The sequence below is a fragment of the Rutilus rutilus genome, assembly GCF_951802725.1.
Source record: "Rutilus rutilus genome assembly, chromosome: 18".
In the NCBI taxonomy this organism is placed as follows: domain Eukaryota; kingdom Metazoa; phylum Chordata; class Actinopteri; order Cypriniformes; family Leuciscidae; genus Rutilus; species Rutilus rutilus.
In genome coordinates this window covers 32962932-32979046 of record NC_140231.1, presented here as the reverse complement: position 1 = coordinate 32979046, position 16115 = coordinate 32962932, and the positions used below count along the sequence as shown (strand labels likewise).

At 36.9% G+C, this 16115-nt stretch overlaps 1 protein-coding gene across 8 annotated transcripts in view; it reads right to left on the bottom strand.

The window, feature by feature from the left end:
• Positions 1-649: 649 nt before the first annotated feature.
• add1 (adducin 1 (alpha)) overlaps positions 650-16115 on the bottom strand; it is a 43348-nt gene continuing 27882 nt past the window's right edge. For 2 of the 8 annotated variants that reach the window (XM_084387100.1, XM_084387099.1), the window contains exons 11-18: positions 12892-12987; positions 11937-12026; positions 11807-11824; positions 9059-9142; positions 8151-8307; positions 5212-5292; positions 3840-3873; positions 955-1533 (exon numbers count right to left, since the gene is read on the bottom strand). In XM_084387100.1, coding sequence (XP_084243226.1) covers position 1533; positions 3840-3873; positions 5212-5292; positions 8151-8307; positions 9059-9142; positions 11807-11824; positions 11937-12026; positions 12892-12987 — 561 coding nt within the window. In that variant the 3' untranslated portion in view covers positions 955-1532. Of the gene's footprint in view, positions 1534-3839; positions 3874-5211; positions 5293-8150; positions 8308-9058; positions 9143-11806; positions 11825-11936; positions 12027-12891; positions 12988-16115 lie in introns of all 8 variants that reach the window. The other 6 variants (XM_084387095.1, XM_084387096.1, XM_084387097.1 and 3 more) reach the window with 4 other exon arrangements.

The following is a 16115-nucleotide window of genomic DNA, read 5'->3' as shown; positions in this document are numbered from 1 at the left end:
TGCGGCTTCGTAGAAACTAAATAAACCACAGCTAAAAATAACTACAAAATATATGAAGAGTTCAGATGCAAAAGCCTCTAAGTGCCATCTGAAAATTTCTTCTAGAATGATCATTTTTATAAAGCTTGTATATTTAGGTTAAGTGATTTCACTTAAATGACAATTAATAGGTAATTTGCAATGCCATTTAAGTGAAATTATTGAACTTAAATATACGAGCCTGATAAAAATGATCATTCTAGAAGAAAATTCCAGATGGCACTTAGAGGCTTTTGCATCTGAACTCTTCATATATATATATATAAAAGCAAAAGCAAACATGTGTCATTCATATTACTGCAGGATGAAAGTCACAGCTAGTTTTAAAACAAACCTTCACATGAGGACGAAAGGTATTTTGTGTTTAGTTACAGACGCAGACGTGTAAAGCCACAGAAACGCATCTTTGTAGGGCGAATCTCACAAAACATTCACATTACAACCAAAAATTATGACAATTTTAATAGCAATTACACACGTTTTGACTCCATTTCTCCTTTATTTCAGGCCAAAAATATTTTTTTCGCAGTCATTTTCATTTAAATGATAATTAAGGGGAATTTGATGATTTGTTATGAAAATGTCAGTCGACAAAAAAATATTTTTGGGAGTTTATTTGATTTTTGGGGAGAAATGTGTGACAGAAACATGTTCGTACGGGTTTTGTGAGATTCGCTCAACGCTTCGCACTGCATGTCCATTACAAAAATTCATTCAACGAGTCGATTTCCATCCAAAAACAAATTTAAGCTGATCAGAAGCATGTTTTACACTCTTGCTGTACACCTGGTGAAACTGCTTGATTAACTGAGGCGTTTTCACTCCAGGTCATTCGTGTTTTTAAGACGTTTATAGACATGATTTGAAAAACTATAACCATGCAGCGGAGTAAAGATCTTAATTTAACACCAGGAGGAACTTCAACTTGAATTTATTTTTTTCTCTGTTACATTTGATACATTCCAATACATTATAATATAGTGGTTATTCATATTCATTTCTTTTTTCTATATAAAAACAGAGATGACGACTGACGATCATGCTTAACAAGCCGCACTTTGCCGTAAAGTGCACTTCAAGCGCTCAGCCAGAACTGCTAAAAGAATAAAAATGTAATAAAAAGGTCGACGCACTAAATGTGAACAGACACAGTACAAAAACAAATCGGTTTAAAGAAAGGTATTGCCAAGCTTCCTCACTGGGTTTCAGACTTCTTTTTGTTTTTCTTCAGGAAAGACGGGGTGCGAAACTTTTTCTTCTTCTTTGAAGGGGATTTGTTCGGTGATTCATCGCTGCCATGGTCACCAGCCGCATCGTCGCCTGCGACAGGCTCCTCCCCCTCCTGTTGAGGGGCGGAGTCAGTCAGTTCAGGGGCGGGGTCTTCTGCGGGGAGGGCGGCGGCATCAGAGGCTTCATCGGGGGTCAGATCGGGGAGGGTCTGTCTTAAAGTGGCGGCGTCACTATCGTCTTTAAACGTCTGTTCCTGATGTGCCTCTGTGGAGGACGAGGAGAAAAGATCACAGTGAGTTTGTCGGCCAGCTCACGGCACGGAGGGAAATTCAGCGCTCAATACTCCGGCTCCTCATTTACGAAGCGTGAAAATAGCATTTCTGAGAAACTGACCATAAAACTTGAATCCCTGCAAAGCCACACTGATCTCCAGACACACACTCATCTTTAGCTTTAATCACCAAACTGCTACATCATGAAACACTTCCCGATGCAATTACCTAATTAACAAAAACTAGATGTACTGGGCAAACAGAACAACCAATTTCAGAGTGAACCCTGAAAAACTGTGCCTAGTTTGCAAAATAGTAATAATGTATGCTTTAAAACAAGTGGACATGATATATTTACATATATGCTGAAATAAATATAGAAATATATATTCAATAAATGAGAGTATTACAATTTGAATCATATTTTCAATATATTTATACAGTATGCATACATACATTTTTGTTTCATCCACCATTATAATATTAGTTTTATATAATATAATACATATTTGTATGTAAATTACGTAGATAAACTAAACAATTTAATATATAATACTGATTTGTTTTGTTTTAATTTACATTTACAACTGTTTTAATTAAATTATTGTTAAATCAAATAATTTTTTGAATTATTCATCGATTAATCATTAACATCCCTTTCTGCAAACTATTAAAGACCATTTAAAGCAGATTTAATCTCTTAATACAGTAAAACCTGCATATCTCATCCTATAGTTTGCATATCTGTCACTCAACAAATCCTAATATATATTATTCAGTACTTTAGTCTCCATCAGAACGATGGTTTTCGATCCAGTTCATGCAGCGAAACAGACTCAGTCTGAGATCCTCAAATACACTAACATAATAACACATACATTTATAAATGCGACATTCATATTTCCAGAGACATTTCAGCTCTCAAACAAACACCAGTAATAAAGACACACACATATATATATGTAACGCTCACTACTATCTGATATCTATAACCATCTGCACGCTTGAAGACCTCACAGCAGTTTCACTGAGAGTCGTAAACAGAGAAATAGCAGAGATATTTAAAACATTATTCACACCAGAAGCGTAATATTCATACATACCTGTTCGGCTAAAGCAATACTGGACTGGCATGTTAAAGAACTTTGCTATCGTTATAAAGGTTAAAAGAGGAAAGTTTGTAGGAAAGGAATGTAGAAGTTTCTAGGAAAAGATTTGTTGCTAAAGCATGATCTCGCCGCGCTCCAGACAGTTTCCTTACATCACTACATCCATCAGGTGTTTTACCTTTAAAATGACATCTACAATAACAATAATAATAATCAATAACGTCATTGTCTTGTTTTTATTTAAAGTGCCCCTATTATGCTTTTTCAAATATTGTGTAATAAAGGTGTTTGTGAGTGTAAAAGGTTTGCAAAGATCAAGTGCAGATAAAGTTACTGTCTCCTAAAAGAGCGAATTGATTCTGAACTGTTGAAATGAGTCGTCAATTATTCCGATGTCACTTCCTGTTACAAATTTGCATAATGCCAGTCTATGGTTTTCATTGGCTGAACAGCGTCTCTTAGCCCCGCCCCTCAAACACTGTAGTTTATCTGAGACTGGAAGAGTTTGGTTCGTGTGGAGAAGACGCTGTTTTCTGCTGACAAAGCAAAGCCACTTTGATGAGATTGATAGGGTAAAACCCACGCCATCGTTACGGTTCGTGTATCAAGTGCTGAGAAAGAGCTGAAATTCAGATATGCTAATGAGCGTTGGGTTTCTGACCAATCAGAGCAGAGCGGCTCTCAGAAAGGCGGGGTTTAGAGAGACCGAATCTACGGACGAATCGTTTTCAGACTCTTTGAGAAATTAGGTGATGTGCAATAAATATTATGAGAAAACTATTAATAATTTGAATTTTTTTGTGTTGTAGGAGACCCTTTGAAACAAAATTAGGAATAGCATAGGGGCACTTTAAAATCTTTCATTAAAATTAATAAGTTTGTCAGCAAGGAAATGTATAATATGTCTAACAGGTTTCCATCCACTCAAATCCTGATGGATAAAAATCGGTCACATTATAGAAGATAAATGCGTTACAAATGCAGTTTCACTTTGTTTCAAATGCCATTCGCAACCCATTTGACTTCCTTAATCTGACGTACGACTGGCTGGAGCCGAGCGGCGTAAACCATCCCTCACAACAAACGAGAGGACAGCGAGGACAGGGAGATGAGTTAGACAGCGGAGGAGTGAGATCCAGTGAAGCCGTGCAGCAAACTCGAGCGTGGGGAGGTGAGGTGAGGTACTTACTATGGTAACAGGTACTCTTTTGCATTTCCATCTCCTGATTGTGACGCAGCCACGAAGAAGAAAAAGCACAAGTAGAGAGAGAATGTCTATGCAGATCAAATCACAGCCACCGGGTTAAATTAAAAAAGAAATTAACAGAAACCGTAAAGAGACACACAAGGCCACCAGAAGTAAAGAATGGTTGCCGAGCCATTCTTAAAGACCCCGGAGAAATGAGCATGAAGGGTGAGTGAGGACATTTAAGACGGGTGATTTACAAGACATTCCTCATGTCGGATTACACCTGAGTTTAAAGACAACAGCATCTGATCTGAGTTTATATATCAGTTCTGCCACATTACAGCTGGTGACTGAGAGATTATAAGAATCGGATGTTTATTTTGACATCCAGGCCCTAAAATACTATGAATTTGCTAGAAATGTATGATTTAATAGTGACTATATCATAAGGAGAACGAGTGCAATTCAGGGCTATAATCGTTAACTAAAACTATTTAAAACATTTCTGTTTAATTGAAATAAAGCTGAAATAAAATATACATATTAGTTTAGAAATGAGAAATGTTGCCTTGGCAATAAACTGAAATAAGTTTAAGTTGAAGACCTACAATTATTAAAACTAAAACCAACTATAACTGAAAATAAACTTAAAATAAATTAAGCCTTTTAAGAAGATTAATTAAGAAGAGATTCTTGTTAAGAATACTAATACTAAAAAAAATAATAATAATAAAAAAATAGGCTAAAGCTAATTCAAAATATTAATAACTCTGGTGCTATTCGTCAGTAAAACATGTTTGCGTAAAATGTGAAAAGTTATTTTAATGTTTATTTAAACAGTTTTTATTTTACTTTTGGTTCTATATGTTTTTTTAAATAGGGCATACAGTTTAGATTTATAATATTGGCCTATTGTTCATTAATTAATTATCGGCTATTGGTGTCAATGTCAAAAAGGTGAACATTTGATGCATCCTATAAATAAACACTATAAAGCATGTTTATTATGTAATCTCAATAAAAGATGGGTGTAATCCATAGTAATAAAGACCATAAAGGGTAAAATAAAAACTAAATATGTTCATAAGATTTAAAAAATGCTTTGCAACCTGAAAAGTCCAAGAGTGTAAAATAAAATAATTGGATTGAAAATAAAGATTTTGTTTATGATTTTGTTATTTATTGTAAGATTTTTTTTTTTTTTTTTTAAGTTGTGGGGGGTAAATGAATCAAACATCAATGATGCCCTTTGGTCTGTTATTACAAACAGCAATAAATGCCTAAAAATGTTAATTAACAAACATACAGACAGACATTAGCCAGCTGGAGAGGCTCATGCTCGGAGAGAGCCTGTGTGAGCGGATGAACGTACCTTCCTCCACACGCACAGGTGAGCTCGGGGGGGTGCAGGTGCTGCTGGGAACTTGACCATCTTCAACCTCTGCTGTCTGACCTACGAACAGCACACGCATCATTACAGTCCAGTCTTCATCAGGAAGACAAAACCACAGATCTGACATCAAAACACTGCAAAAATATCCAGACAAGTAAGTGGCATGCTGCAAAAAAAAACTTAATACCAAATCCAACATGGAATCTGTGCATTTTTTACACATTGATATATGGTAAAACGCACACTTTTGGTAGACAAAAGATTATAAAAACTGCCAAAATATATCAGCAGATGATTCCACGCAAGTCTGATAATGTCTGACTCAATCCTCGTAAACTAAAACTAGAACCATTAGACATTTATTTTTTCATTACTTGAAATAAAATAAACATAAAATGAAATGTATTAAAAAAACTCATTTTATTTCAGTGAGTGTTTTCATCTCGTTGTTTAGTTTAAGCTGATACACTAAAATAACTCTAAAACTAAAATATAAATAATGATGAATAAAACCTATAGAGATAAAAAAAACCTAATAAAAATGACAAACACAACAAAAGTACTAAATCTTAACTAAAATGAAAATGGATAATATAAAAAAAATACACTAATTCAAAATATTAAAAAAAACTAAAACAGTACATTAAAAAACTATTACTAAAAAAGTACTAAAACTTTAATTAAAATGAAAATGGATAGAAAAAAACCCCTAAATTTAAAATGACAACAGATAAAATATATATTTAAAAAAACACTAATTCAAAATATTAATAAACTGTATATTAATGATACACACTATTTAGTATTTGATTATTTCCAAATGCATAAATGCTATTATAACTGTAAAATCTTTCTGCATTATAAAGTAAAAAGAAAAAAAAGAGAACCAAGAAACAGGATGTAAGGAGGACTTTCACCATCAGCACATCCACATTTAGTCAAATCTCAGCTCAGATTCAGAGACGCCACAGTCAGGTTTATTAGTACAAGAATCCAATTAAACCCCAACAAGCAGAGGAGCGAATCCCACTTGAGAGGACAGCGAGGAGCCCGCAGGTGACTTTCAGTCCGGGACTGAGAGTGGAAGAGCTGACGAGGGTCTTTATTCACAGATCCAGAGCAGGGTGTTTGTGGGACGCAGGCTGGGGCGAGAACAAAGCATGTCGGATCACCAAGGTTTGAAACCAGGGGACAGCAAGAGACAGCAAGAAAGAAAGAGCCCAGCAAAGTCAGAATACACCCCAGAAAGAGAGGCCCTCCTCAGGCAGATGCAGGGGTACCTGCAGGCGTCCCGTCCCGCTCCGGGTCACAGCCCAGAGCCTTCAGAACCGCAGAGTGAAACTCCTTATGAGGGGACCGTGGAGGATCCGCCGGGGTGTCGTGACCCGACGGGCCCCCAGATTCAGTGCCGCGGCTGGGGATTATGGAGGGTGGCGGGGCCGCGGTGGCCCTCGGATCCTCCTGTGGGACGTCTGAGCCCGACTCACGAACCTGTGCTAAATGCAATACAACAGTTTCTCTCCTGACCTGCGGTGGCGCTGTTGGGCTGCAGGGTAAAATGCGATTGCAATAATCTAAACTCATAAACTTTGCACTCCTGAGTTGGTCAACAGAAGAGGTGGTTTGTTCAGAAAACATCACTTATACATTTGTCTAAAACATTTAAAAAAAAGCATGAGCACATCAATTCATGCTTTCCATTTATTTCACACTGGACCACATTTACAAGCAAGAATTTTTATATACACTACCGGTCAAAAGTTTTAGATCAGTAAGATTTTTAATGTTTTTAAAAGAAGTATCTTCTGCTCACCAAGGTTGCATTTATTTGATTAAAAATACAGACAAAAACAGTAATATTGTGAAATATTAAATCAGCTGTGTTCTATGTGAATATATAGTAAAGTGTAATTTATTCCTGTGATCAAAGCTGATTTCAGCATCATTACTCCAGTCTTCAGTGTCACATGATCCTTCAGAAATCACTCTAATATGATGATTTGCTGCTCAAGAAACATTTATATGATTATTATCAATGTTGAAAACAGTTTTTTACATTTTTATTTCATGATGCTGATGAAGAGAAAGTTCAAAAGAACAGCATTTATCTGAAATCTAAAGCTTTTGTAACATTAAACACTGCCGTATAAAAGTTTGGGGTCAGTAGAATTTAAATTTTATTTTTGGGGGAAAGAAATAAAATAAATCAATACTTTTATTCATCAAGGATGAGTTAAACTGATCAAAAGTTACAGTAAAGACATTTATAATGTTACAAAAGATTCAATTTTAAATAAATGCTGTTCTTGTGAACTTTCTATTCATCAAAGAATTTTGAAAAAAAAAAAATGTACACAACTGTTATTAACATTGATAATAATAATGAATGTTTTTTGAGCATAAAATCATCATATTAGAATGATTTCTGAAGGATCATGTATGAATAATGATGCTGAAAATTCAGCTTTCATCTGAGTATAAATTAGGAATAAATTACATTTTAAAATATATTAAAATAGAAAACAATTATTTCAAATTGTCATAATATTTCACAATATTACTGTTTTTTATCAAATAAATGCAGCCTTGGTGAGCAGAAGAGACTTCTTTTAAAAACATAAAAAGTCTTACCGATCTAAAACTTTTGACCAGTAGTGAGTGAGTGTTATACACACATATACATATATATATATATATATATATATATATATATATATATATATATATATATATATATATATATATGTATATATATATATATGTATATATATATATATGTATATATATATATGTATATATATATATGTATATATATATATATATATATATATATATATATATATCAGGCCGTTCTTGGCATCCGTATCAGTTTCTGCGTGGAGAAATGTGTGTTGATCTGCGATTTGTAGTGTTCTTACCTTCTGGGACTTTCTGCTTGAGCTCCACTTCCTTGCGATACTCCTCCAGATCCTGGTCTGTGAACTTGTTGAAGGGGTTTGGTCCAGTTTTACTGACGACGACCCGCGGTTGGTACTCCTTCTCAATGATGGCTTTAGAAGCGGTCACTAGCTCCCCCTGCGGGCCAAAAGAGGACAAAACAACACCGTTTAAGCACTCCTATCTTTCTAAAAATGAGAAAAGCATTTAGCTCAAGCAAATTTAGTTTCTCATAAATGATATTAAATAGAGTGAATACTAGTGGGACACTCGACATCCAAATGGCTTCATAAATGTCTCCAGTTAGAGTTTAAGATGAACTAGATGCTGCTTTTTGTAATGAAAAAGTATAAAGAATGATATAAGATAAAGCTCAAGTATCCCACTTAAATTGGTATTCACCTTTTATTATAAAAGCCTTGTTATTCAGTCTTATTATAGTTGAAACTCAAATCCAAGTTGTTCAGTCTTATTATTGAAACTCAAATCCCAGTTAAGACGTTAATCAAAGGATGCAACATATTTATTGCAACACAAACAAAAACCAGGCTGTGAGGGATAAAAGTACACATTTGTTTTTAGATTTACATTTAGAAGACCACAAAACCACAAAAACTACATGGGAAAACATTAAAAATATAGACCTGACCTGTGACCTGAAGGTATAACATATTGGATGTACTTTTAGATCCTCACTTCCTTGTTTGTGTCAAATTAATCTGCCATAATTAATATCAATACACATCTGACATTGGTTTTGAAATCATCAGTGCAGACTCAAAAAGGCCCTGAAATGTTCCTGTGTTTTTCCTCAATGTTAAGCAAGAGAGTATTGAAACTGTGTGTGGTTTGATGTTATCAAGCATTTCAGTATTATCGCAGGATGTACCTTTCGAATAGACCTAGAAGGACTAAAGCTCTCTGAAGTGTCAATGCCATCAATAGAGTCCGTACAGTCAGAGAGTGGAGCGTCCTGAAACAGTAGAGCTGGTGAGCAGCGCACAAGCCCAGTACAAATACTGACCACACACACACACACACACACACACACACACACACACTCACTAATGAGGCAAGCCAGAACCAATGCATACAAGCAGGAGACCACACATTCTTGTACATCTATTTTTGTGAGGACATTCATTGACACAATGCAATCTCTAGCTCACACACACTTAAGCTCAAGCGCACACACACACACGCTCAAGCACACACACGCTCAAGTAGGGCTGCACGATGTATTGTTTTAGCATCGATATCGTGATGTATTATAGGGTTTGAACTTCGTTGTTGATCAATGATCCATACAGGCCAGCTGCTCCCCCGCTCCATAACCATGTGATTCACCGATCAATGCAAAGTTTAGCCATTATAGAGTGACAGATTATCATTTTCATGTGCTTTTAAGTCCTGTCAGTTTAAACATCAAGTGCAAAAAGACTGGAACCTGTGTGTGCGCACAGAGCCACACAGACAGCACGTGAAGCTCGTGAACACCTGATCCCTTCCCTTTTTTATCTATTAGTGCTTGAACGGACATGTGCACGGAAATTTAAGTCAAATTGTCAGTTATGAATTGTGAACCGAGAAAGAAAACGTATGCATGGAATTGGTGACGTTCATTCGTCTTAAAGTGACAGCAGCCCAATATACCCGCAACTGTTTGTGTCACCCAAAGTTAATCAAACAACAAAAGAGAAACACTTTTGTAGCTTTAACAAAGATAAACTGCAGTCTTAAATGTATAAATTAAATATGATTCATGTAATTAAGGGCGTTTTCACACCTGAAAGTCCGCACCAAAGGTCATGTTTTGATACATTGTATTCATTCGGTTAGTTTTGGTTTGGTTTCACATTGCAATTATGCGAGCGCACTAAAGAACTTTACATGACGTACTCGTGTCCTGTCGTCATCATGTATATGGGCTGCATCTTGACATTGATTGGTTTGTAAACGGACGTGCGTCTGACGTCAGCGTGTTGTCAATTCGCCGGGTAACTTTGACAGGAATGAATGAACAGAATGAATGAGCATTACTCCCTGCAGCACCGACTATACTCGAGGCTAGTTCAAATTCGCCAAATGAACGTCCTCGTTGTGCGAACATTTTATCGTCGCCAGCAGGACAAGTGTGTGTGTGTGTGTGTGTGTGCTGGAAGAAACGCTGTGGGACTGACTGACAGATCTGCACATAAATATTCTTCTTCAGTTGTTTAGGCTACGCAAGAACCACCGGAACTTCCTGTAAATGGTCTGAAAGTCCGAACCATACAGAAAATGCTTTCACACTAGAAACGAACCAAACCTTTGTTCAGTTTGATCCGGACCGAGACTACCTCTTTTCGTCGGACCAAATTTTGCCTGTTGGGTCCGGACCGTAGTCCGGGGGAGGTTTCACACCTGACATTTTGATTCGGATCAAACCGCAAAGTCCGAAAATCCAGACCAAACAAGGTAGGTGTGAGAGGGCCCTAAGAGTATTATTTTACATTTGATTATTCAATGCCTGTACCTGAATAGTTAATTTCCCTGAATAACAAAGCACTGCTTCTTTCATCTGTCTTTGCTCTATTGTATTTATCTATGCTTGTAATTTGTTTATTATTATTTACACACGCTCAAGCACACACACGCACACACACACACACACACGCACTAGACATGCAGAAAGCATTTCCTAAAGAAGCGTATGGGCAGGCTGGAGCGAGACGTGATTTCATGGCTCATGCACTGCAACACCAGAAACCAAACATATGTGTGCTAGTCAAACCACACACAGATTCATACTGCTGCGACTGGTGACCATGTGACTGGTCAGGAGAAATGAATACAAATATGTAAATGTACAATATATGCGTTCAGCAGAAACCATATTCAAAGGCCTGAAGATTTCTGGTTTGGAATAGTGTTGCTGCACTCGGGTGGTTTAGATGAATGATCTGATGGTTAGTGGCAAAAACACACTTCCGCATCTGAAATTTCTCTTTTAAAGTGTTTAAAAAAAAAAAGACTATCGAGATCATCCGGAGGATTATGGAAGTAAAAATGAAACCTCCGTATGTATAAACGTATAAATCATTCAAGACAGATCTAACATGAACTCTGATGTTGTTAAGCAATGGTTTATGCTTCCGTTAAAACAGTGAGTGGAAGTCAGATATGAATTACAATAGCTAACTACTTATGTATCGTTAGTTAATATGGGATGTTAAAGCATATCAGCATGTCAGACAGTGGTGTTTTTGATAATTAAATGCATTAAAAGAAGAATTTTTAAAAAAGACTATTTTTAAACGCTTCCAAAAAATTTTTTACCAATAAATTAATTTAATTAATTATCTTGTAGTAAAATCAATTTAATTATTAATATTAAAAAAAGAGAAAAAAAAAGGACAGTATACAGACCGGACTAATAAATGAACTGGTCTAGATTAGCAGCTCAGCACGGCAAACGTCATGTGAGACGTGCAGAATTATTAATGCATGTGTTACAACAGTATCATCCTGTAGAGTTTCTATTACAGTCAATGAACCAAACAAAATGAAAGAAAAAGGGCAAACATGGCACTGCAAACCAATCAAACCAAAAGAAAATGGACACAGCTCTGGCTTGCTGGTCGTGTGGTTTACTTACGTGCCATATAGTCACTCTCTGGGGTCAAAAGACACAATTAAACGGTTACACACACGGAAATAACGTTGGGAACAGAATATGTTGGATCCAATGGGAGGAACAGGAGTGTGCAGACGTGCGAGAGACTCACCTGGACGAACGAACGGTCCACCATGGAACCTGTGAGCACCTGCGACTGAGGCCCTGCCGTCTTTTTGTCCTGCAGATTCTGGTCACGGATCTGCCGAAAGAAAAGTCACTGTTAACACGAAATCACCATAAAAGATCGTCACAGGACTAGGGTTGGGTGTCGTTTGAATTTTAACGATTACGATTCCTATTTCAATTCTGCTTATTGATTCCCATTCTTATCGATTCCAATAAGAAAAAAAAATAATTAGATATTCACATTTAGTTTTATTGCAAAACATTTAATTGAATATCATGAACAAAAATCAACAGGCTAAAGAACACTTTGCCTGTGGTTTAAAAATAGCAAGCCTAAACCAACTAGCCTAACTAATATACATTTCAAGCATTATTAAAGACAAGTAAACACTAAAAAAGAACAAATAAAAATTAGCAACCACAACACAGATACAATTACAAAAAAACAGCGTTTTAAGATTTTAAGATATTCAGGTACAGAAACTGATCAAATGTAAAATAACACTGCACTTTATATATAAAAAAAAATTAACATTACAAATATAGTTACAAAAGTGATTCAGCCAAGAACGAGTGAGTTTTCTCTGTGTCTTGTGTTGTTTGATTAGTGTTATTATAGAGACGGCAGCAGGAGTATTAGGCTGCTGTGACTTTAAGAGTTGCCCAATATAGTTACACATTTACATGTACACACACATGCCCGAACCACGGAAAACAGGGCGACAGTTGTCTCACGCTTTAATTGTTTTAAGTCATATTGAAATACTCACAAAGAAATCGATAAGAGGAATCAACATTTATTTTATAACAAGTATCCGATTACAGAATTGGAATCGATTTTCGATTCTCAACCATACACAGGACATTTACAACAGCTAGAAGTTTTTGCTTCCTCGTCACTGAAATGTCTTAAATCTACATGGAAAAAGGGTTCAGACCTTGTTGCGCATCTCTTGGACCTCTTTGGGGTTGGTGTTCATCGGGACAAACTGATTGGCCACAGCACCCTGTCGGAGACTGTCCTCCTTAGTCCACTGAAATTATCAAAGCACAGCCATTCAAATAAACCGAAACGAAAGAAAACGTACCCAAATTAAATATTTAACAAAAAAAAAAAAAAGTTAATTCATGCCTCTCAAACAATACGAAATAAACACAAAGCAGATCTGAAACATTATTGGTCAAATTATAATTGTCCACTGAGCAACGAACCAATGATGATTTACAGTTTGCTTTGGGAAAACTTGGAACTCTGTGGTCATCACAAGAATTCTAAATTCTAAAAATTCCAAATTTCAAATTCCTCTAATCCTCTGCACACAAAGCAATTAATTAGTAAGAATCAACTTTTCATACTACTTGGAATCTGCATTTGTTGACAATCACTTCAATAAATATGATTCTAAATCAATATGTATAAACTTAAATTTGACATCCGTGCCGGGGCAGCCGCGGCCCTCATCATCATTGATACTGCCGTTGGGCGTATAGTAAGGACAGAAAATGCTAAAAAGAAAGAAAAGAGCACACACACACACAAAGAGAAAAACAGAAGATTCAAGAGGATGATGGACCACGAGGGAGGCAGGTGTGAGGTGGGGTGAGGAGGCAGAAGCTGGTGTGTGTTTAGCAGTGGACAGAGGCGTGAGTGGACAGCCAGAAAATCCCTTCAGATACTGGAACAGCACACATACACTCACTCACACACTCACTCACTCACACACTCACTCACTCACACACTCACTCACACACTCACTCACTCACACACACACTCACTCACTCACACACTCACTCACTCACACACTCACTCACACACTCACTCACACACTCACACACTCACTCACACACTCACTCACACACACACTCACTCACTCACACACTCACTCACTCACACACTCACACTCTCACTCACTCACTCACTCACTCACTCACTCACTCACTCACTCACTCACTCACTCACTCACTCACTCACTCACTCACTCACTCACTCACTCACTCACTCACACACACGCGCACTCTCTCACACGCGCACTCTCTCACGCGCACTCTCACACGCGCACTCTCACACGCGCACTCTCACACGCACACTCGCTCGCACACTCACTCACTCACTCACTCACTCACTCACTCGCTCGCACACTCACTCTCTCTCTCTCTCTCACTCTCTCTCACTCTCTCTCACTCTCTCTCACTCTCTCTCACTCTCTCACAGACACTCACTCACTCTCACTCGCACACTTATTCTCACTCACGCATGCACTCTCTCTCACTCACGCACGCACTCGCACCCTCTCTCACTCGCTCACTCACTCACTCGCACACACACAGACTCTGTGAGGAAGGACAGAATTACGCCCAACTATTCTTAAAACGTACAAGATGAACTTCAGTTTATGAAGTTTCAGCTTAAAGTTTCAGAGGTTTACTCCAAAAGCTCTGATACATGGATTCAAATAAAGATGAAGAGCGAGTACTAAATATTTCTGAAGCAAAGACTGTTAGCGTTTGGCCTAAGTAAGAATAGCATGAGTAGCCAATGAGTTTCTTGCTTTTACCAAAATGAAATAAAGTCATGAGGAAGGGTTTCCGTATGGGCGCTGGAGAAACGGGGCACATGGGATGAACACGTAAACATGAAATACTCACTGATCACGTTTAGAGCCCCACAACACAACACGCTCTCCCCCAACTAGAGACAATCGTTCGGAGAGTTAACAACCACTCATGAACCAATGATTTTTCCTTTCTTTTTAGGATGATTTTGAAATTTGAAAAGTTAAAATACACTCATGCGCAGGAAGAGTTCAGGAAAAGGTAAATCCAATTCAGAAAGAAGAAAAGGAAACTCATAAAAATAGAAAAGAGGAATTAAAAAGCCAACACAAATGTTTTTAAGCGTTTTAAGGAAAAAACATGGAGTCATAAAAACAGCAAGCCACAACTCCAGAATTATAAGCAGCCGAGCTTTTTCTCCCACAGAATGTGCGGCAAAAACCTGCTTTTTCTCCTTGATTGCCTTAAAAATTATTGTTATTTTCTTGGAAGCATTTTCATTTCCAGTCTAGGTGAAACTCCAAAAAAATAAAAACTCTAATATTTCACCAAAACACTAAAAGATTTGTTAGTAATGTAAAGCTATGCCAGACAGAAGAAAGAAGCAAAAATATGAAAAGAAAAAATATAGAATTTTTTTTATAAAGATTATCTTAAATAATAATAAAAAAATCTATATCTGGCCTTACATTAAAATTTTTAATGACGTTTTTAAAAACGTTTAATATCAGTAAACCACTTTTTTTTTTAAGGTATAACTTAAGATAATAGATTTTTTTTTTATTATGACATTATATTCATGGCAATTAAGCACACATTAGTAGCCTGCAAAAATGTAACAACATAGGACTTATTTGTCATTAAAATAATGTCAAAATGGAAAAACTAATATATCTTAACGGTCCTAAAAAAAGTTTTATTTTCTCTATGCAAAGTAGAATTTCATATTTTCTGTTATATTATTTTTAGATTAAATATGACTAGTTTTTGTGAGATTCATCCATCTGTTCACTCCAAAGCTTTCCAATGTGACAGGCTTTTATCTAAAGAGCATTCATAAATGATCATACTGTAAGTCTTCTACTGTACTCCAGTATTTGCTGTCTTCATCACTGCATCTAAGTGCACAGTAAGTACATTATCCACACAAATCGCTCTCTTTAAGGCTTCCTGCGATAGTTACTTAGTTTGCTCTGAGGAAACCGTTCATGAGGAGTAACGGCTCCATTAAAACACAAACAATACAAGAGGTGCGAAATAAAGCAATAAATGAAACAAACAACAACAGAAACGGGAGGAAAATCCATAGCAGCAGAAAGGATTAGCCACACCCACTTTGCGCACATGCCACACCCTCCTGGTCCCCCAGGAGAAGATCCACAATGCATCTGATCAATCATGCAACACAGCATGCACTGAGCAGCCGGAGAGAACCCTGACACCCCTTCGACCAATCGTGAGAGAGGGGGAGGAGCCTGACACTGTGATTGACATACAGACTTGCTTAGAGAGAAATCAGAGCAAGCAAGATCCAGAACAGATGGTTAAGGTTAATAGGTTAGTTAAAAAGTTAAAGAAATGCAATCTGGACCAAGTGATCAAACCCAGT